General features: G+C 40.6%; 1 protein-coding gene across 1 annotated transcript in view; it reads left to right on the top strand.

The window, feature by feature from the left end:
* The first annotated feature begins 445 nt into the window (after window positions 1–445).
* ARPP21 (cAMP regulated phosphoprotein 21) overlaps window positions 446–22,335 on the top strand; it is a 101,823-nt gene continuing 79,933 nt past the window's right edge. The window contains exons 1-9 of the mRNA XM_054708005.1: window positions 446–457; window positions 2,245–2,411; window positions 3,565–3,606; window positions 4,374–4,463; window positions 8,640–8,784; window positions 10,173–10,251; window positions 10,930–10,989; window positions 11,694–11,834; window positions 21,943–22,051. Of these exons, the coding sequence (XP_054563980.1) occupies window positions 2,283–2,411; window positions 3,565–3,606; window positions 4,374–4,463; window positions 8,640–8,784; window positions 10,173–10,251; window positions 10,930–10,989; window positions 11,694–11,834; window positions 21,943–22,051 (795 nt within the window). The 5' untranslated portion in view covers window positions 446–457; window positions 2,245–2,282. The remainder of the gene's footprint in view (window positions 458–2,244; window positions 2,412–3,564; window positions 3,607–4,373; window positions 4,464–8,639; window positions 8,785–10,172; window positions 10,252–10,929; window positions 10,990–11,693; window positions 11,835–21,942; window positions 22,052–22,335) is intronic.

Raw genomic sequence — 22,335 nt, 5'->3', positions numbered from 1 at the left:
AGATTTCACTAAAAAAGGTTAAAATTGAAGTGAGTAATCTTCAGTGCATAATGCAACTGTTAATTTTAGCTCCTTGCGTGGGTGCCGCGCTGACTTGAACAGCCGGCTGGAGCCTTCATTAGCGGAGAAGCAGGCAGCCCGAGACAGGTGGAGCCGGAGCCAGCCGGGAACGGGGCTTCGCCGGGAGCCGGTCACCCGTGTTAGGAACCCGGTCTTGTCCCCCTCGTCCTCCACCCTGCCATGCTCGCTGCCCTTCTCGCCACTGACTTCTCATCTTTCTTGCAGGTTGACGATGTGGCGCGCTGTGTGAGGGCATCGCAGGGACATGGGCATTCCGAACTGTTAATGGGGACATGGGACTCCGGTTGCCTCTGCTCTGCGTGGATTTTCCCGGTGCAGAACGACAGAAGCCGCCAGTGAAGTCGCCGAGACCTACGGCAGGAATTCTGCGCCAAAGGTACAAAGTCTTGTGGTTTGGCTGTCATCTCATCTGTGGGTTCTATTTTATTATTCCTGTTGTTGCATAAATGCGCCTGTTGGCATCGAACAGTTCACGAAAGGGAAACGGAACGGACAGGGATCTGGATCAGGGACGCAGCTGGCTTCTCGTTTGTGAAATTGAACTCAACGTGTTCATCGCATTTGCCATGTTAAATCTGATCGCGATCTGATTTTTATGGAAATGCTCTGGGAAAAAGTTAGGGCGACAGAAGTCCCATCTCCTCCCCCCTCCCCAGTACACTGAGAAACAAGCTGTTTGCCGTTGGGAGACAGAACTTTTTATTTTGTCAACTCCATGCATACCCAGTTCCACGGGAAGAGGAGAAAGCGGTCACAGGGCACTGGATGGGACAGCCGACAGCCTCCCCGAACCCAAAAGCAGGGCTCACCAATCACTCACAGACCCAAACCACCTTCCTCGAGGAAACCGGTCCCCTTTTCATTCCCACAATCCTTTGCCAAAGGAGCCTGCGCTGTTTAAGGATATCATTAGCTGCCATCTGTCCAGTCATGGTGGCTCTTAGCAAATTTGCAACAGACATTGCCATGGTTTTGCTTTTTCTCATATTTCCTTTAGCCTGCCGGAAATCCAGATACTGAATTAGCAAATGGTAATTAAACGCTCCCCAGGAAACGTACCAAAACATGGATTTGTCCGATACTAATTACCGTTGTCCCAACTGGGAACAGAACCAGCATTGCTGTGAAATGTTTTGTGAAAAACAGCTGACTTTCTAGGCTACAATGACTTTTTCTCTCCTTTTCTTTTTCCTTTCTCCTTCCCGTCCTCTCTCTCTCTCTCTCTCTCTCTCTCCTCCTTTATTTTGCTCACATCTTAAAAAAAAAAAAAGAAACCAAGAAGAAAGTCAGTGCTAAATTATTCATGAGCCTCCTCTGACCGCAGCCCATCAGAAAGGGAAGTGTCAGGCAGGGGTCAGGGAAAAAGAAATAAATAGCAAACAGGCTTGAACTTGGACAAGCCATCTCCAGAGCCTGGGCCAGCGCGGTGGTCCATTGTGAGCCTGCAGCAGCGGCGGTGGCGTTCAGAGCCACAGCTTCCTGGGCTGCTGCCAGAGGCGCCTTCCCCGGGGTCTGTGCAGAGGGCTCATGCACCAGCTGGGCAGAGGGCTCATGCTTTGAATCAAGTCGCTGTCAGTTTGCAGCCAGTTTTTTTCTGGCCCTGAAAGGTCTATTGTCCAGCGTAGGTCCTATATTTATACTGAATGGTTGCCTCTTAAGTTGATGTTTGCCCCTTGAGTGCAGTGTTCCTTATCCCTAGAAAAGTGTGTCTACGGTGAAAACTTGCAAATCGTTTTTTGAGTCATCCTTAAGGCGCTGCCAAACACCAGCACCATCTCTTGGCTCAGAAGCGCAGGCGGTATCTGTGCAACAGTTGGAGACATACTCTCACTCTTGTTCTTCCGCTTTGTAGTGGGTCCCGGGGGCTGTTAGTTGTGTGCAAGTATGTGTCTCTGTTTATTTGTTTTACCCATTTTGATGGCAAATGTATTCACCAGGGCACGTGTTTGTGGGGGTGTGGCTAGGGCAGCCAATTCTGCCTCTTGTGTCCGCCTTGGGTACCTGGTGGGATCTTGCTTCCGTCTCCTTTTGTATAAAATTGGCAGGGATGCCCGAGCTGCTCATTTGAATGAGGATATGAAGGGAGGGATGAAATACCTCCAAAATAATGGTGAATACTGCCCCCCGGCTCTAACCTGATTGTCTGACATCCTAACCTTGCAGGGCATCAACCCTTGCTATTTTAATTTGCGTCTGAGAGAATGTCGGAGCCAGGGGACCTGAGTCAGGCCATCGTGGAGGAAGGCGGGACGGAGCAGGAGAGGACCACCCCGGAGAATGGCATCGTTAAGGCGGAGAGTCTGGACGAAGAGGAGAAGCTGGAACTGCAGGTAAGCCCGCCCCGGGGGAAACTGTCTCTCAGGCCATTGTGTACAGTTCCTGCTTTTCCTTTTTAGACTACTTTGAAAGTTTGCTTTCTTCTTTTCTACAAAAGAGTTTGACTAGGAGAATGACTAGGAAATCCATCAAGCTATCCTCTCCCTCCCCAATTATTGGTCATTCATTTTTTTCTGACTACATCGTGCTCGAAATGGCCCTTTGACATGAAAAACATCCAAGGACTGAATTTGCACACAGCATCACTATACTAATGTCCAGACCACCTCAAGGAGTTTGGGGAAGGCTTCTCCCAAGGCAGCGTTAGGTGAGCTGAGTTTTAAAAAAAAAATGGATTTGCTATTCCGTGGAAAGATGAAGACTCAGCTCACGAAAGACTAGGACAAATCAAAGATATGAGCTCTGCTGACTGTCACAGGCAGGCTAAGGTTAGATTCTTATTAACAAACAAACCTAAGTCCTACAATTCCCAGCCAGAAGTGGAGAGAGAGATAGATGGACAGATAGAGAACTATAAAAGGGGTAGAAATGGAAATGAGGGTGATTGAAATACTGAAAAAGTGACATGATTAAATACGTCATGAGTTATGGGGGGGGGGGGAGGGAAGGTTTCATAGAGAAAAAACAAACTGTTCTTGCAAACAGCTTGTATGGATTTTCTTTGAACATACCTACAAAAGCGTTAACTCTTTTTATTTACCAGTGAGCAAAGGCAGATAACCACATAATGGCCCACAGCTTCAAGGTCGGCTTTTCTTCTCTCTAATAGCTGCTAAACAAGAGAGCGAAAAGTTCAGTGGTCAGAAGTTTGGGGAGGAGTCCTCCCGGTGCCTAGAATGCCTTTGTGGCTCTCACTGTTGATTCCTCCACTGCAGTGACACCTTTACTTTGCTTTCTCTCTCTCTCTCTCTCTCTCTCTCTCTCTCCCCCCTCCCTCTCCCTCTCCCTCTCCCTCTCCTTCTCCCTCTCCCTCTCCCTCTCCCCGTCTCCTTCTCCCTCTCCCTCTCCCTTCCTCCTCCCTCCCTCCTTCTCTCTCTCTCTCCTCTCTCCTCTCTTCCTCTCTCTCTCCCTCTCTCTCTCTCTCTCATTCTCTCACTGTCCATTTACGGTTTGTTTGTTTTATTTTGCTTTATTTCTAACACACAGAGGCGGCTGGCAGCTCAGAACCAAGAAAGAAGAAAATCGAAGGTAGGGTCCTGGGGACTCTACGTAGACCTGGTGGCACGGGTAGCAGTTGCATGTTCGACGCCTGAGTTAGCGGGGTTGCCCTCCATCTGGAGGGTCGTGTGGAGAGATGGCGGTAGATCTGGGCTGTACCGGTGCTGTCTGCTTTCAACGGGGTCACGTTCACGTCTACCTTCCTTTCTTGCTCTGGGTGCTTTTCCATGAGAGCATTTAGGGCTCCCAAAGCTGCAAATGTACCTCTTTGAACCCCAGTTCCCACCTGCAGAGTTGACATGCTTTGCAAAGCCAACAGCTGCTTGTCTTGTTTTCAGTGTAAGTAAAATTCGGGGTGACTGTTTCAGCCTCCCAGTTGCTTTCCGTCTGGAAGTAGACAGGGGCCGGTGTCTAGGACACGTGTGTCATCTTTGTCAAGCATCTTCTCAGTTAAGTCGCTTTCCCAGCTTTCGTTTCAGTAGACATTCTCTTGTCTCACCTTCCTCTTCTGGCATTTCCAGGAAATGGCAGCGACTCATCCCTCATGCGTTTCCAATGTGGTGGGTGGTGGGCACACTTGGCTGGAGGCGTCCCTTAAATCCATCCATTCACATCTTCCCTCACCTCTGTGCCCACCACCACCAGGGCCTGCTTTGTGCTAATGTGGACAGCACTGAACAGTGTTGAGCTCCGATTTGGGGTTGTCACATGGCAGTGGAGATGATTTGGCGGCCTGAGAATATTTCGTGTGTGTTTCCTTTCTTTTCCCCTCCACCCCTCTTCTCTCCCCTCCCCAGTCAGGAGCAGGGAAAGGGAAACTGACGCGCAGTCTCGCTGTCTGTGAAGAATCCTCAGCCAGACCCGGAGGGGAAAGTCTCCAAGATCAGGTATACGCCCCCGTTACTATGGTTACTTGCACGAACCGGACCCACCTTTGTGTGCATGGGTGTGAATCTGGCATTAGACAGTGTTTTGGGGGCGAAGGAACATCATTGGAAGAAAGAAAGTGTTTCTCTGGCTTCATCCCCTGTGTATGAGACGTTTTAAACTAGTGTCACGGTTTGTCACAGAGTATTACGTTTGTTTTTTTTCCAGACCCTCTGAAAACTGCAAATGGAAAGGAATTCAAAAGAATTTAGATTAAAACCTAAAAAAGTAAGCCCAGTAAGGGCTGGGTTTCCTCAAAGGCTCTCTCTTGATAAGACTGAACCAAATGCAGACCTAAGTGTCCCATCTCCTTCCTTACGGGATAGTCTTACCTCTCACCTCCCCCAAATGCATTTGCCTATAAAAACACAACCCTTGGCTATAATCAAACGTTAGGAATAGAGAAAAAAGGTGCATTGATCTTGGGAGAAGTCCTTTGATGGCTGTTAGTGGAGATGTCTCAATACTGGAGAAATGATTCAGAGAGGAATCTGAGCTGATGGTGAATTTAAGTTCATGTTATACATGTATTGCTGCATATGCGCACGGTGATTGTTGCTAACTTACAGCAAGGCTCTAAAAAATTCAACTTCCAGCAAAACCCTTTTGTTGACAAAAACGGGAAACGTCACATCATCTTTATTTTTGTTTGCCTTGTAGGCATCATATTAGCTTTTATTAAAATAGTCTTGCTGCTGATATTTCCCTTATTTTATCAGAGGCTGAGCGCAGTCAAGACAAAAGTGAAATGATTTATCTGAGCCCAGGGGAGGGAAAATTGATTTAAGATACCATTATTTTTTGTTTGGTCTTGTTTTGCTTTTCTCTTTGTACTTTAATTGAAATCCTCTAAATTCTCCTCATGGTTACAGAGAGCACTGAGAGCACTTTCTTTAAAAGGACCAAAAATAAAACCCTTCTCGATTTTTGTCCTGAGAGTACTTTTTGTTCCCCAGCCGCATTTTCTCAACATGCCACTCCTGTCGTGGGCATGAACAGGCTACCTTTCAGTAGCCATCAAGATGTTTCATCCACAAGCTTTCTTTTCCTTGGGTTCTGAGAAACGTGTGGCTTTCCTTCAGCATTTTATGTGTGCTTCTATTTTTACTGGAGATTGAAAAGGGGGAATCATGTGACTATCCCGGCTTGTATTATTCAATGTTGATTGACGGCTTGTAATGTACTGCACATGCCACGTGTTAACTCTGCAGAATGACAGACTCTGGGAGAAGGGCTGTCCCCGTTGTCCCCTACTCCAATGCAGGGCAGAGGAGGACAGCCTTTAAAGACGTAATCTGATTTTTATCCCATTTGGCAAGATACCAGGAGGAAGTTTTTTTAAAAATATATATTTATTGATTTCACAGAGGAAGGGAGAGGGAGAGAGAAATAGAAACATCAGTGATGAGAGAGAATCATTGATCAGCTGCCTCCTGTACACCCCACACTGGGGATCAAGCCCACAACCCCGGGCATGTGCCCTGACCGGGAATCGAACCGTGATCTCCTGGTTCATAGGTTGATGCTCAACCACTGAGCTACACTGGCCAGGCAGGAGGAAATTTTTTAAGAGAGCATCTGTATCCTAGTGCCCGTCCTGGACCTAAGTCTAGTTTCTCCATACAATTGGTGCAGAGAAATAAGATGCAAATGGTGCTTTGTTCCTACTGGTTCCAAGCTCAGTAACCAAGACTAGGAGAGAAGTGCAGCTTGCAAGCTTCTCTGTGGACTGGCTGAGGGGTGGTGGGAGCAGGGGGGTGCCAGACAGTAGCCAGACACACATGTAAGCAAGTGGCCGTGCTAGACTTTTTAGAGACTAAAGAAGCAGACCTTTGAACTTGATATGCAATGCCTTCATTAGCTACCACCGGCACTTACAAAGTATGGGATCTGAATCCCAGAGAACACTGGCAGACGTATACAGCGTATGGATTGTATTGCTTCCCCTGTTTGTATATTTCACAGTATTTGGAAAACTGCCTTCATTTTCCTGTGTGGGAAAAACTCTTGCTACCTGTATTACTTGATCTCAGACCCATAGTTGATGGTTCAGTCTGTCCTTAAGTTAAAGGAGTTTTGCTTTTCTAATGTTATACTCTTTATCAGTGTATTACTGCAACTTGAATCATTCTTCTCCTGTTGTTGGACATAAACTTATCCTGTACCGATGTATTTATTAACACTTGTATTTTATTATTGAGCATATCAATAAAAATATTAAAAAATAACAGATTGTTTTTTACCAACTCTATAGCACTTTTGTGTGTTCTTTCAACACCATAATGTATATGTTTGTATAGAACAGATAGGTGTTTTTCTGAGTATAGTATTATTCCACACATGGCATGAGTTTGTCCATTTTTTTGGTAAATAATGTCAGTTAGCCTCTGCTCTTACATGAGTATTTCTAAGCCTCTTTGATTTAAGACTTAAACTTATGGAGGCTGGGAGGTTCAGCTGGTTTTGAAGAAGCAATGAGACCACTTTCATGGCCTGGTACCCTCAGTTTCCCACCTGATCAGCTGTCAAATTGATTTTCCCCCACCCCCTTCCTGTCTTCTGAAACAGGCATGTTCCAGCTGCTTTCTTAGCAAGTAGAAACAAATCATAACCCTAAAATCTGCCTGAAGCGTTGTGGACTAAGACATTTTGGTCCCAAATCAAGTGATTAAAAACACTCAGTTTTACATATTTCTTACATGTTCATCTCCAGAATAAATATGTGACTGTCAGGACATCAGCTCAGATAAATATGTAGCATGAGAATGTAGTCTATTTCATCTTCTGTAGCACATGTCTTTCCAGCCATGGTGACTTTTTATTCCAGCTATGAATTCACAATGGAGCCCCTCCCCAAAAAAGAAAGTTGGCGTTGGAGGGCTTTGATTTTATGCTTGTTCGATCAGACAAGTGAACCAAAGAACCATTAAGAATCCCAGATTGGCCATAATTTGAGGGTGTACAGCATCCATTTAGTCACATGTAGATGAGCACTAGTTTAGTTTCCCGTGAAAAACACTATTAGTCACTGGGAATATTTTTTCCCCTACATCATAAATTTTAATGTCACTAGTGAAAGAAAGCTTTCCCATCAAATGATCTCTTACATAAGAGCATGTGGGCTTAATGTTGACTAATTTGTCATCATTTCAATCATAGCATAGGATTGTCATAAAACTAAAAAACATAATTTGGCTCATTCTTCTTCAAAACAGTGAACATACCATCAACCAAATGGCTGATATACAAGTTAATACAAAATGCTTCATTTTCAGTGCAAAATAAATAAATACAAAAGCAGATTCAGCCGCAAATACTATACATGGTCAGTCTTATACCAAGCAATAGTCCAAGAGACTCTTACATTTTGGAAAGGATTAACTGATGCTAAAATTGAACTCGTATTAAATATTTATATATAATTGATGGAAAATATAATTCTAGTTTCTACCCTTTTCTAAAAGGCGATGCTGATTGTAACTATATATTATGATGATTTACTAGGGGCATTTGTAAACCATGCATGAATGACAATAATGCATACCTAATATTCCTGCAATTATATAGCTTGGTTTTTCTTAGTAGTAAAAAATCATTGTTGATACAGTGGTAAAGTAGACTTTCTCTTGTAAATTGGCTAGTAGGGTCTTTATTTATGTCTGTTCTATGTGTAGTAATGATTCGTAACATCTGTCTGTTTGTATTTGTGCCAGTTGCTCCTTATAAGAGCTCATAGGAAAGAACTATGGAAGCCACTCCATGTTTGAGACATGGCAGTGGCTGAGATGCAAGCTCACTGATAAAGAACTGTTTCCTAGGTGTTTACAGGTAAACCTGTAGAGGAAACAAGAGTTGTGATCTACAGGAATGTAACTTGCTTAAGGTTAACCATCGTGAGGCAAAGTTTTAGTGCTAGATGTTTCTCCTGACCTGCCACTGACTCCTGAACTTTAATTCAACTGCAAGGGCAATTATTTTTCTGACAGGTTGAATTTTTTGCCATTTAAGAAAGAAAGAAAAGAAAAAAAACTGCACCTGGCTTTCATTTGCTTGTACGTGATAAACTCTATGCAAACTGGAAGCCAGACAGAAATTATTAAATCTGGCCCTAAATTATTATATTTTTTCCCCAACAGGAATCAATTCATTTACAGCTTTCCAGTTTCCCCAGCCTGCAAGAGGAGGATAAATCTAGGAAAGATGACCCTGAAAGAGAAAAAGAAAAGGATAAAAACAAAGATAAATCCTCTGAAAAACCCAAGATCAGAATGTTATCAAAAGGTGAATGTAAAAGTTTTCTTAACTTACTCAATTTAGAAAAATGAAGAATCACAGAATAATTCTAGATTTTACATGCATATTCACCTCCCAAAAACTCCGTATTTGATTGTGTGTGTGTGTAAAAGATGTGAACTTGATTTTTTTTCCCCCTGTTCATGGTGTCATTATTTGTGTAGCCTAAAAGGTTATTTTTAGGATCACATTTTTGGGGGGTTTTCATTGGGACCTCCTATTTTCAAAGATAAGTTTATAGGAGTAGTGAATATAAATTTGCTCTTGTTTCAGGTTTATTAGTCCCATTCATTTAGATTGATGAATAGCAATGATACCCAGTTTTATATCTTAACTTTCATGTTTATCTTTAAGGACAGATAGTGGACTAGCAATGCTCAGTCCACAAGTGATATCCACCCCAAAGCACAGATGTATGTAGTATCCATGTCAGTGAAATACACACTTACCATTTTACCTGCCACAGATGAACTTGGTTTGTGCAACCCATATACTGCTATACAATATCTCACTTAAAATATACACATTTCTACTTCAATAAAGTTTCCCCCAAAAAAAGTCATTCCTTCTCAATCTGCAATCCTACAAGCCAGACTTTTCAAATGGTTGCCATACATAGAACTGTACAAAACTAAAAGAAAAAAAAGTAAAAACAAATTGAAATTAAGTTGAAATGAACAATGCCACAAACAAATAGCTTCGCAGTAGACTTTGGTTAATAACTGAGAAAGGATAGGGCATTCGATCAGCTGAGGAACGGCAACTACTTCTAAAATTATGCTCTATAACCATCATCTGCTTATATTCACTGCTGAATATCTAAAATTCCAGGTGTATACAAGAGTAAAGAAATACAGCATCCTAAAATGGTTTTAGAAATTAAGCTTTAGCTAGAATCAGAAGATAGGGTTTTCTTTCTTTTTTTTCTTTCTTTTTTTTTTTTTTTTTGCCTTCTCTGTTTTAAGAGTAAGAGGGTTCCATGAGATCTCCAACTCCAGAGCTCTCTCTGTGGGTTGAGAGTACCTGTCACGTGGAGGTCATGCCCTTGCTGATTTTAAGCTCAGAAGGAACCCATGGTAATTGACTCCGCCCACCACCCACCCAGACGGTGCCTCCCATGATGGTTGAGTCGGCCACACTCGGGATCTATTGGGTGTTCTCAATCCCTGAATCTAATTTTTATTCTGATGTTAGACTGTCAGACTGCTCGTTTTGAAATAGGCATCTTTCATAGCAACAGCTTCACCTAAAGTTTACCTGAGCAGGAGGGAAACAGGAAAGGTTGGGAAAACCTTTTGACTACCCCCCACCCCCATCCCTCACTCCAACCACCACCCCCCTCATTCCTGACAAATTCATCATGCTGTTTGTTTCAGATTGCAGCCAAGAATACACGGATTCTACAGGCATAGACTTACATGAGTTTCTGATTAACACGCTAAAGAATAATTCCAGGTAAATTCTTAAACAAACCTCTTATTTTTAGAAGACTCGAGTGGAATATTATCGTTGAACTCATTCATCCAAATACTTCTAAGAGCGGAGTTGTAAAGTATAGACACCTTCTCTGATGTCTTAAACCCTCTCCTGGGTTTGTTTGTATGTTGACTATTGATAGAGAGTCTTAATTCCTGGGTGAATAAGTTATAGTTTACAAATTCTGCTTTCCTGGTCACAAAGAGATGAATAAGTTATAGTTTACAAATTCTGCTTTCCTGGTCACAAAGAGATACAGGTTAAGGGGAAAAATAGAGGGGGGGGGGATCAATATCAAATAAACCAATTATGCTCCAATGCAGTTACATAACCACCTGCTTGGGCTTTGCTTTGTTCTAGTTTCCAATTAATTTAAAATATGCAATTTATTTGATGTGCTTTATGAGCCTAATACCTTGCATATTCTAATTAACATGAAAACTGCTAATGTGTCGATTATTACAAAATATTTAACCATTAGTGAGTTTAGAAATAATCTTAAGAGGAATGAAACCATATGTATTAGATAGCATATTCAAAAGAAGAGTTAGATAAGGGTTTGGAGGCACGATCTTTTTCATGCATCCAAATGAACTTTTTGAGTCTTTGGCAGTGGAAAAGTACATTAAAAACTACATTTTCGCATTTATTTTGCAGGGACAGGATGATCCTCTTGAAAATGGAGCAGGAAATTATTGATTTCATCAGTGACAACAAGTATGTAAAATGGCAGTTCTGGTTAATTTGTACGATGTGTCTTAATTTGGCGTTTGGGTTGAATTACTCACTCTGGAAAGGTTTAGGGATGGATAAAACATTTAATACGTTTGCTGATCCGTTAAGTGGAGATTCTATTGGAGCTCTATGCTAATGGGGATTGTTGCTTGGACCATGTTTGCTCCTGCTTGTTAAATTCCTGACAAAATGGCTATGAACCGGGGCCCACTGATTAGCATAGAGTAGCTGTAACAAGAAGCGACCCTTTTCATTTTTATGATAGTGTTTTAATGGGCTCCAGCTGGCTGCAGTCAGTTATGCCTGGAAATAATTGTGCCGCTGTCACTGTAAACCACGTAATGACACATCTCCAGCTAGGCGTCTGCACTCCCATACGATGCCGTAGCGTTTGGTCCTGCGCCTGGTATCATGGGCTAAAACGGAACACTTTCCAAACAGACACTGCGTTCTCCTTGGTGGGAGAAATGTGCAACTAGGAAACAAAGGTATTTATTGTAGCCTAATCGATGCATCTACAATAAGGGGACAGTTTGTCTCAACACGGGAACATGAAGTGATGCCAGAGATGAAGCGGTTTGGATGGGAGAGGAACGGTTTTGTGTGCGTGTGCGCGCCCGTGAAATGTACTTGGGGCCAGAGACAAAAATGCTGATCCCACTTTTTTTTCCGGTCCTCTCTTCCAGTAACCATTATAAAAAGTTCCCTCAGATGTCCTCCTATCAGAGGATGCTCGTCCACCGTGTGGCAGCTTACTTCGGGTTGGACCACAACGTCGATCAAACGGGGAAATCTGTTATCATCAATAAGACCAGCAGCACGCGAATGTAAGCCCCATCGCTGCCTTTAGTTAGCATTTATTTTCCTTTTCTCCTCTGTGTTCATTTATAAGAGCGCAGTGTAAAATGCGAAGTACGTGACATTTAAGATGCACAGTGTTCTTTATCGCTCGTTCTTATCAGCAGTCGTGTGGCATTTATCTGTAGAGGATGATCGGAGGACCAGGGAAGTTTAGAAAATTCAGGCAACGAAGTGGATTTATTCCCTGATCTCTGACAGAGCTCCTGAAACGTATTTTCTTCCCTTCCATCCGTGCCCCTTGCGGTTATAAACAAAACCGTGAGACGTCTTATGGCAAAACGTAACTCAAGTTAAAAAATCACAGACGTTTTAAAACAACAACGACATGTGCAGGGTAATTGGCCTTTTATTTCTTTCTGCAGCTTTTAAGGTCGAAAAAAGCAGCAAACCTGGAGGTAGAAATGCGGCCTCTAAGACCCAGTTCTTTACTTCTTGGCTGTGCGGCCTGAACCGCGTCATTTAAAATCTGCCATCTCCGTGTCTGTCCCTTGCAAAATGACAGTTTTGATCTAGATGGTGCCTACGTTCTAGCTCTAAAAAGAGGATGGTTTTTGGTTTAGGTTTTTGTTTGTTTGTTGTTTTTTGTCCTTAAAAACAGTGTTTGCTTCTATCTTACTATCTTCCCATGGTCCCACCAGGAGCATAAGATGCGTAGTTATTTGCTTTGGAAATTTGGAGCTGTCTTGAACTTGGGTCTCTTTTGAGTACAGAGCAAGTCACTTTCATAAGCCAAATACACGTTAAACGGAAAAGCTGTCCTATGTAAAGCATTCTCTTAAAACATGCGCGTGTTATAATTTCTTTTTTTTTTTTTTTTCACTGTGCTTGGTAAATTGTGTGCATTGCATAGTTTTTAGGAACGCTATGTCACTGAAGTGAACTTTCGTGTCAAGCAAAGAAACACGGTTAAAACCCTTTCTTTTCTGATCTCTAGACGTCGGGACAGGAAGGGACGGAGATGAGGCTCTTTCTCGACTCAAGGCCCAGTCTGTGCTCAGCAGAACTGGAGTGAAGGCCTTAGTGGAGGAACATAAACTGGGAGATCAGAGGCTGAGCTTGGCTATTACCTCAGGGACACTGGGCACTTCTCTGGGCTTAAATTACTTACCTGCAGGAGAGTTTGAAGTGGAGACTATGTAAGAGCCCTTGAAGCTTCAGAATTATCGGGCCTTGTGGTTGCGTTCTACTTTGCTGGCAAAATGCATTTTAGCATTTACCAGCTCTCCACTTGGATTGTTGGCACACGTGCCTCCTGTTTTGAACAGTCTTAGAGATGGAAAGGTCACTGTCCTTTAATCCTTCACATCTTCCCTCTCCATCAATTCTCCTTTCTGTGTTGTTGTAGTGACTTTCAGATGCCACAGGGCAGGGAGGGACACACTGATTGCAAACAAGGCAAGCAAGGAACTATTTTCTTTTCATTTGTTTTTCTCCTCTTTCTCTAAAAGCCCATAACAGAAAAGCCCATAGGTCAACGAGACTGTTTGATATCGTTTCCACCAATACAGAGAGTGCATTTATTTTTTCATGCACACTCATTTTGCAATCACACGGTCATGAGTCTTGGTAGCCATGTTTGAGACCCGTTCTCTTGTGGAATTGACTGCTTTCTGGCTGATCGTGAATGGAGATTTTGAGTTGACATTCACCATATTGTGGTTTTCAACCTTTAGTTCTAGCTCTCTTTCCCCAGTATATTTCCAGACATAGGTTTCACTCTCTGGCACTTTGAAATGTTTTCGATTGGAATTCTTTGTTAACTGTCAGATTAAGTGTCAACGCCAAATGAGCCTCTTGGAAATCTGGGGCGGAGGTATTAGGCTCTGTGCTATTTTGGTATCGCAAAGAGTGTTTATAACGCATATACTCTCTATAATGTTGCTTTTTTGACATTCCCGATGGAGGCTAAAAAAGTGTGAACAGTGATTTTTATAAATACTATTTAAATGCTACAAATAGAAGAGTCTGTTTTTATGTGAGAAGTTTTACCCTTCTCTTTGTCTCTCTTCCTTGATCTACACTTTCTCTGCCTTATTTTTTTTTTTTTATGTTTTTAAGCCCAGAACAGCTCATTGCTCATTTATTAAATAATTTTTTTCACTCCCTTTCCTTTTCTTCAACCTAGAGAAAGGATTCATGTCCAGGGTATACCTTTTGGAGACTAAACACCATCTACTCGCACTAGTGTTTTCCAAAGGGCCAACATCAGTCAAGGCCAAAACCCCACACGCATCGGAATGTTTCTGCATATGACAGAGTAACAACTGTTTAGCCCCAGATCATGTGTATGTTAAAAGGTTGTCATCTCTTGAATTTTTTTTCTTTTGTCTTTCACACTCATCCACTGTCATTGCCTTAAATCCCCTACTCTAAAAGGACACAGCAAGAAAGGAAAGAGCAAATCCACTGAAGGAGAGTGGTGACGGGTCCCAGACACCCTGAAACAAGAATAGTGGTCTCAAGGCAGAGGTTCGGGGGGACACCAAAAGAGTCTAGTGCTCAAGAACCCCATGCCCTGATCCCTAAGGACCTCGGTGTTTGATGAGTGATATTTGGTACTTTGCTTGCTTGTTTGTTCCAGAACAGATGGTCAGCTGAGCTGGCTATTGGGTGAATCACAAGAACCATGCACCTTGTTCTAGCACTAAGTAAAGCTTCTCTCTAGGTTGAAGCAGTTGAGCCCAGTTGACTTTGTTAAGAATCTTGAAGTGAAGGATAACTATTGCACGAGGAGGTAGGATTGTGGGACCTCCCACCGTCTCAGTGGGCTGACCCAGAGAGGGGTGGACAGCAGTACATCAGAATCTATGGACATCAGTTCTGCTTAATATCTGAAGAGGCAAAGGTGTAGAATGGGAATCTTTAGTGTTTGACCCTTAGGCATTTCAGTCCCTGAAAGTGATTAATTGCATTTTTACCAAAACCAACAGAAAAAACACCGTACTTTCCTCCCATATTTATTATATTTCTTCACTTTTGGCTGTGAATAAACAGAGTGGCATCCTCATATGGATGCTTGCTTGATAGTCCTCTGAAGAAGACCGGGTACCTCTTGGACATCCATGAGTGGCTGGTTGGCATCTTGTTGTTTCTAAACATAGTAACTTTATATAGGAAGCTTCATATAGGAAGAACTTGTGTCTTACTAATCTTAAGATTTCTGTTATTGGAGAGAGGCCATTAGCATATTACCATGGCTGTAGGAAGGAGATAATTAGGGCATAGAGTAGATTAAAAAAAAAAGTTGTAGTTTAATGGTCAAAGGTGTTTGGTTTCCACTTAGTTGTGTACTTAAATGCTAGACTGTAATTATTGGTACAGATCTTCAAACAATAAATTGGAATCTACCAAGAGAAGTGGATATCTACCTAATATGCTTTATGCCCCAACCAGACTCCTTCCAACTTCTCAGCCTTTCTAGATTCCACAACATTCCCAGGGGAACATAGCCCCAAACTTCCTAATCTCTACTTCCCAATCTCCTGGCCTTCAACCCAGAAATATGAACACATAGCATTTCTTTACACATGCAAAAATTATCGGTTAATTCTGTGTCAATTAAAATACACTAATCATTCTGCACCTTCTCAGCAAGTAAAAATACAATATTTGCACATAAGCTTAAATGGAATACTTGTTTACACACCATTACAATATGTATACAAGCAAAAAGCCTTGAATGCCAAGAAACAATAGTCATGTTCAGCAGCTTTCAATGAACATGTTACTTTAAGAAAATTATTACTTGTTTATTTGGAACTGATGAATCAAACCATTATTTGATTATTATAGATTGGATCTATCCTAATTAAAGTTAACACGAATGTAAACGTCAGTTTAATATCCATTGGTGGACTTTTAGATCTAGGCTACTCAGAAAAATGTAAAAAGTGCTAAGAGTAGCTTGTAACATTTCCTGAGAGCTTTGCTAGTGCCTGGCATTGGGCTTGGCACTTTACTTGCACTGCCTGTATCTTATTTAATCCCCCTAAGCCTTTTGAAATAAGTGTTATTACTTCCCTTTTTTTTTTTTTTACAACAAAACAACACTTCTGTCATAGGGATGTTAAGTAGCTTGCAAGAAGTTGCACAGTTACTAAGCTGCAGAGCTGAAAAAGCACAGTAATGGGTGTTTTGAAAAGCCACATTCTGTTAGGCTTGCCAATCAGCAATTTATGTGTGAATTGTTTAAAACTTAGCTTAATTTTAAAACTGTTGCTATGTTACATTTAGTATGCTAGTTCACGTCCATTTTATGTAAAGTCGTTGGGTTGTGCTAATATGCATGGTGTTTTGTGGGGAGTAGAGCTTTGAGTCATCGGATATATTAATGCTACTTCCTTTTAATGTTCATATAATATTTTTAGTGATGTTCCTATAATATTGAAATGAAAGAATGGAGAGCTTAAAGAGGAGACAGTATCAGTATTAGCCCTCTTTTTTTAAAAAAAAATATTTTTATTGATTTCATAGAGGAAGGGAGAGGGAGAAAGATAGAAATATCAATGATGAGAGAGACTTATTCATTGGCCGCCTCCTGCACATCCCACAACCTGGGCATGTGCCCTGACCAGAAATCGAACTGTGACTTCATGGTTCATAGGTTGATGCTCAACCACTGAGCCACGCTGGCTGGGCAGCCTTCTTCTTTTTAAATGTTTCCTTTATGGAAATTCTCAATGTATAGGCACACTTGTAGCAGTGTGTATGTTTTGTGAAGCTAAGTAGATCTAGCTGGTGTGTAAGCCTCTTTGGTATTGTTGCTGATACTGGACTTCATACAGTTCAGAAATGGCCAAACTCACAAACAGATAATATAATATTCCAGGTCTTATTTACATGTGATTATTTCTCTTTTTCAAATTACACGTTTTCTCCTTTATTCCTTGTCCCTTTTATTTTTTTATATCATTACAATTTAGATTTCCCCTTTAAAAGGAAGAAAAAGGTTGAGATTAGACACTATCATCTAGTTATTATCATTAGTAAATGCATGTTTCTATGCATATAGATCAACAAAGACAGAGCAATAAAATGTGTTTGTTTGCTAATTGGATTATATATATTGGAAGGTCTTAATGTAATAAGCCAAGACCAGAAGCAGGGACCATAATTAATCCTGGTATTTTTTAAAGTAGCAGAGCAGCAGAAAGACTAAGAATTGCTTTGGCAAAATAAAACATTTTTTGCTGATTATAAAATAACATAGGCCATGAACAAAAATTTAGAAACTATTCAGAAAGTAAGAATATTTTCATTGTTCATAATCCAGTGATTAAATACAAACCACTTTTAAATTGTTGAATTTGTTTCCTATCTTTCTAAAATAATAGTTTTTGTTAATTTGTTGTTCTGAAATACTACATGTTTACTATAATAATCAGAAGTACATCAAAGGCTAGCAGTAAAAGTTACCCATTATCTTACCATCCAGAGACAATCACTGCTACCAGTGTTGTTTTTATTATATATTGTAGTTTCCACAAATCTGATCATGCTACATCTTTTACAAATTGCTTTTCTATGTTAGTAGAGTATTGAATATCATTTTATGAAGTTGCATATTACATATGGAGATATTTTAAGTTAATCATTCCACCATGGATTTCCACTGTCTTGCTGTCGTGATCAATGGAACTGTGTATTAATTCATTACTATTTCCTATGATTTCAGTCTTAGAAATAGAATCACTGTGTCAAGGAGGATTGACACTTTCAAGGCTCTTAATGCCCATGGCCAGTGTGCCCGAGCAGTGATACCAATTTAAGAGAAGATGTCTTACTGACCCTTGTGGCCTTTGACTATTCTGCTTAATTTTGTTGTTGCTCATGAATAGCCTATTTTAGAGGAGGGTCAAGGTGTATCCTATGCTAGTTTGCATGTCTCTGTTTATACACACAGTACACAATCAAACTAGAGAAGAATAAAATGAACTTTTCAAAGGTGTAGAGAATTGAGAACATCCTTTTGAAAGATGCTAATAGAGGAAGCACTGGCTATGTTGGATTTATAAGGTATAGACTCAGTTAACGAGACTAAAATGGTACAAAATGACAAAATAATAGTGGAGATTGTGAAATACTTAAAGAAGAATGGCGGGGCTTTGTTTTTTAAAGAAAAAAAATCAGTTGTAAATACTTTAATTGAAAATTTTAAAGCATTAAGGGAAACTTAGATTCCTCTAATATGTTTGGCTTTAAGTATTTTTTATAGATATCTTGCACCACCAAAATATCCTGTTGTGCGCAGCAACCTTTTTTTATTAAGATATTTATGCATATTGATGACCATCTTTTAGTTATTCAGTATGAAATTCAAAGTCTTTGTACACCTCCATACTTCATAGAATTGAATTCTTCATTTGTGTGTAGAGGAGGAGATGGAGAAGACAGGGAAAGACTAAGTTATCTGGAAGAAAAGTAATAAATTTGGCCTCAAGAAACTGGCAGTGAGAGCAAACCATTGAAAATACTTCTAGAACAAAAAGATTTTAAAAATCATTATAAGAACTGCTCATCTATTTTAAGCTCAGAGAGAAAAACTCTAACTGTAATTGGAATTAATTGACTAGAAGAATTAATTGATTGACTTACATAGTATTTCACTCAGCCACACTTCCTCTCAATTCATGAGCTGTCTAATAAGGAACAATGAGGAGTTAATTCTAATTTTTTTTTTTTTGTTATTCCTCATTCGAGGATATTTTTCCATTGATCTTTAGAGAGAGTGGAAGGGAGGGGGAGAGATAAAGAGAGAAACATCAATGGATATGAGAGAGACACATCGATTGGTTGCCTCCTACACGTGACCAGATCAGGGCTAGGGATCAAGCCTGTGATTGAGGTACGTGCCCTTGACTGGAATCAGACCCAGGACCCTTCAGTCCACAGGCCAGTACTCTAACTACTGAGTAAAACCGGCTAGGGCGAGTTAATTCTAATTTTTGAAAGGTTTGGTTGGGGATGCCATTGCTATCCACCATGCATGAACAAGGAGTTTCACAGTGGATGCATGCCATGAATTGTGGGAAAACCTTGTTTTACATTAAAAGGGAAGAGATGTTTTCATCAAGAAGAAATATTAAATTCATATTTTCTTCTTTTTGATGATACAGAGAAAGCTAGAAATAATAACTCATGGACTAAAATCCACTAGAAAAAAGAAATTTAAGCACCTGTGACGTATGCCCCTGAGATAAGTAGTAAACTCTAGTTATCAATACCTTCATAAAGACCATGACATTTTGCAGCCTTGAGGAGTTTTTCTTAGCATTACATCCTTATATTGATACATTCAAAATAATGTATTCCCTTTTTTTAAAAAAAAGGTACATATAGTACTTTGGTTTCGTTCATTTTATGGCTAAGAAATAATATTGCTCTGAAGTTAAATTAGTGATAAAAAGAATTTTTAAAAGGTATAATATAATGGTACATTATCAGTAATTTCTAGTTTAATCACATGCAATACTTCAGCTATGTATTATAGTTTTCATGAGTTTCATCTGCAAATTGCTCTTTAGCTTTTAGTCATGGATCATTTTCTATAAAACCGACCTGGAAAAATCTTATTAGGTTTATTTTATTTCCTTTACGCATACTGCAGATGGTTACTTCATAATCTCTGAAAATATTTTTGGAAAATCATGAAGTGGATTAATAATTTGGGATGTTAGGTTCTAATGTTGAAAAAATTTAAACAAGCTGTTTGAAAAGCAGTTCTAGAAAATGCGCTTTGCATAATTTATATCAGAGTAAGAAATATTCTTGCTCTAACCTTGTTGATTAGAACAAACTCCTTTAACTACCCTTTACTTATGTGATGGAGCATTTTACCTAAATATGTCCTGCTGTGAAAAACAAATAAACCAGCCTTGCAAAGAAACGCAAATGAAATTTCAAAAATAGTGTTTGAATAGCTCTCTCCTAGTTATGTCACTCTAAACTGAGGAATTCCAAAACTAGAAAAGCTAAGATTCTTATTTCCACCTCTCTCCCAAAGATACCCTCAAATTTTTAAAAACTTTAATAACATGATTATTTTGGGTCCCCTTAAGGTGAAACATGGATTTGATTTTTAAAGATCTTCTTATAATGGTCTTATAAAGATCTTCTTATAATGATCTTCTTATAATTTGAGATTTTGCTTGGTATGGGGTGGGGGTGTTCAAAATGATGAGGAACAAAGTTAAAATGTGTCTCCCTTCCCCTGTTAGTGAACTTATGCTCCTACTAACCAGACTCTCTTCTGTTTTGTTTTATAATTTTACAATGCATGACTGCATATCTTATTCAGTGACCCGTTGATCTTGTCCTTTAATTGCATTGATTTATATACAGCTGTACTAAATTTTTATTCATTCATACATCTATTCATTTAGCTGTTTAACCAAATGCCTCCCGTATGCCAGGCACGGTTCTAGGCACTAAGGATTAAGTATGTAAAAAAGAAGGTTTAGACCTGGCCAGGTAGCTCAGTTGGTTAGAGCACTGTCACATTTGCCCGTCCAGATTGTTGGTTATGCTTCACTACATTTTAATTGTGGTGGGAAACGTTGACATTGATCTTTAAGATAATGCGATGCAGGGTTTTTGTTTTCATTGTGGGATTGAAACCCACTGGCCCACTGTGTGCTGCATTAACAGAGAGGGGCCGCCTCATAGCTCTGCAAGGATGTGAATAGACTGACGCCTGCGGCTTAGTGGACAGGTCTACAAACTTGGAGCCAAATGTCGCTGAGGGGTGGTTTATTTATCTGTAAAAGAGGCAAAATATATTTGCTTCTCATACGTCAAAGTTGTATTGTAAGGGTTGAAAAAGAGAATGATAAAATTTTGCAAACATTATACAAAGTTCTAGAAGCTATAACTGGTATTATTCCAGTTTTCTGTTAGTATCTGTTCACCACTATTAGTATAATTTATGTGTATGCATTTAAGAAAAGGATGAGTCCCACCAATATTTGAATTATACCCTTCAATGAACTCATTGTTTTCGAAGTGCTATTGACTTATTTTTGGATCTATAAAGAAATGGTGACATGCCCTTACTCACTGGTCACCCAGATTAAGCAATAATCTTTAAACAGATACTTTGAAGCGGCTTCCTAATGACTGAAGGCATAATGAACCCAGTAGGGATAGAAAACCCACTGAGCTTCGGAAGTAATCCATCAGATATGACAGGGACACTTTAATGAGAGTCATAAATAACAACTGTTTCTAAGCCCAGGACAAATATTTTAGCACTTCCTCTGGGGAGGAGCTCAAGCCCAAGTCATCCATTGAGCTCTTTGAAGTGCAGTGACGATTGTGGGAAATTAACAAGGAAGTGGAGCCCTTTCCTGTAATAATACAAAATGATTAAGAGGACCTGAAAAAAAAATCAATTGGCTGATCAATAAGGTTTAACTGCTTGGAGCATTTTCCCCTTGCTAATCAGTCATTAAGCTGTTTAAACTAAATATTTCCAGTTTCTCCAATTACTGAACGGATTTACAAGACTTGGTCAAGGATGTCAGAGCCTCCTGGAGCCAGATTCTAGGACAGTTATCAGTGGAGAAAGAAGGCAATAATTTATAAATGATCCTCTCTCCGTTCCGATTAAGGAAATTCTTTAACAGGAGGCTATGCGGGGAATTGTCTCTCCTAGTTTCCGAACGTTGGGAAATTCATGTGTTACTCCCAAGTTCTAAACACGTAAATGTGTTCTAGAACATGGGCGGGAACTTGATTTAATTCAAAAGTAATGGCGATCCAGATCACTAGAGGGACATCCACACACTGTATACGTGCAGGCCTTTACAATAGCTTTTAAGCTTCAGCCATGGTGAGCAGCGTGCAGCCAAAAAGACTCCGCATTCAAACCGACCAGAGGTATTCTAACCGCACCGGTGAAGGGCCATATCATTCCCTACCTGTATATTGCCAGAGATTCCAGTATCAAAACCGCGTGTTAACTTTTTCTTTTAAAGTTGAATGCCACTGTGGGGGAAAAAAAAAAAAAGAACACTGAGAAATAACTTTAAACAGGAGGCAAAACTTTTTTATTGATATGTTTTACTTTGCTGGCAGACCAGAGCAAAGGTTTTGTGAACATTTAAAAGATGACAAAGGTGAAGAATCCCAGAAGCGGTTTATCTTGAAGCGAGATAACTCTAGTATTGATAAAGAAGACAATCAGGTTGGTTCTCAAGTTTGAGAGTGGCTGACGTTGTTTTTGAAGGTGGGCTGACTGATATTCTTGTCGTCCCTCTGTGGCCCCTCTCTCCCTCTCCCTGGCCCTCCTCCCGCCCCCCCCCCTTCCTCCTCCCCGCCCGCCTCTGATACTACCACCCTCTCTCCAGCCTCCTTGCCCGCCTTGCCTCCCCCTTTGGCACTCAATGGGGAGCCAGAAACCCACGTCCTGGTTGCTTTAGCCATGGCTCTGTGTTGGGCTGCATGGGTGGTGCTTGGCGCAGTTCCTGC

This window comes from Eptesicus fuscus, chromosome 18, assembly GCF_027574615.1.
Source record: "Eptesicus fuscus isolate TK198812 chromosome 18, DD_ASM_mEF_20220401, whole genome shotgun sequence".
NCBI classification, from domain to species: Eukaryota; Metazoa; Chordata; class Mammalia; order Chiroptera; family Vespertilionidae; genus Eptesicus; species Eptesicus fuscus.
Note: the sequence above shows the minus strand (reverse complement) of the source record. Positions and strands in the feature narration are given on the sequence as shown.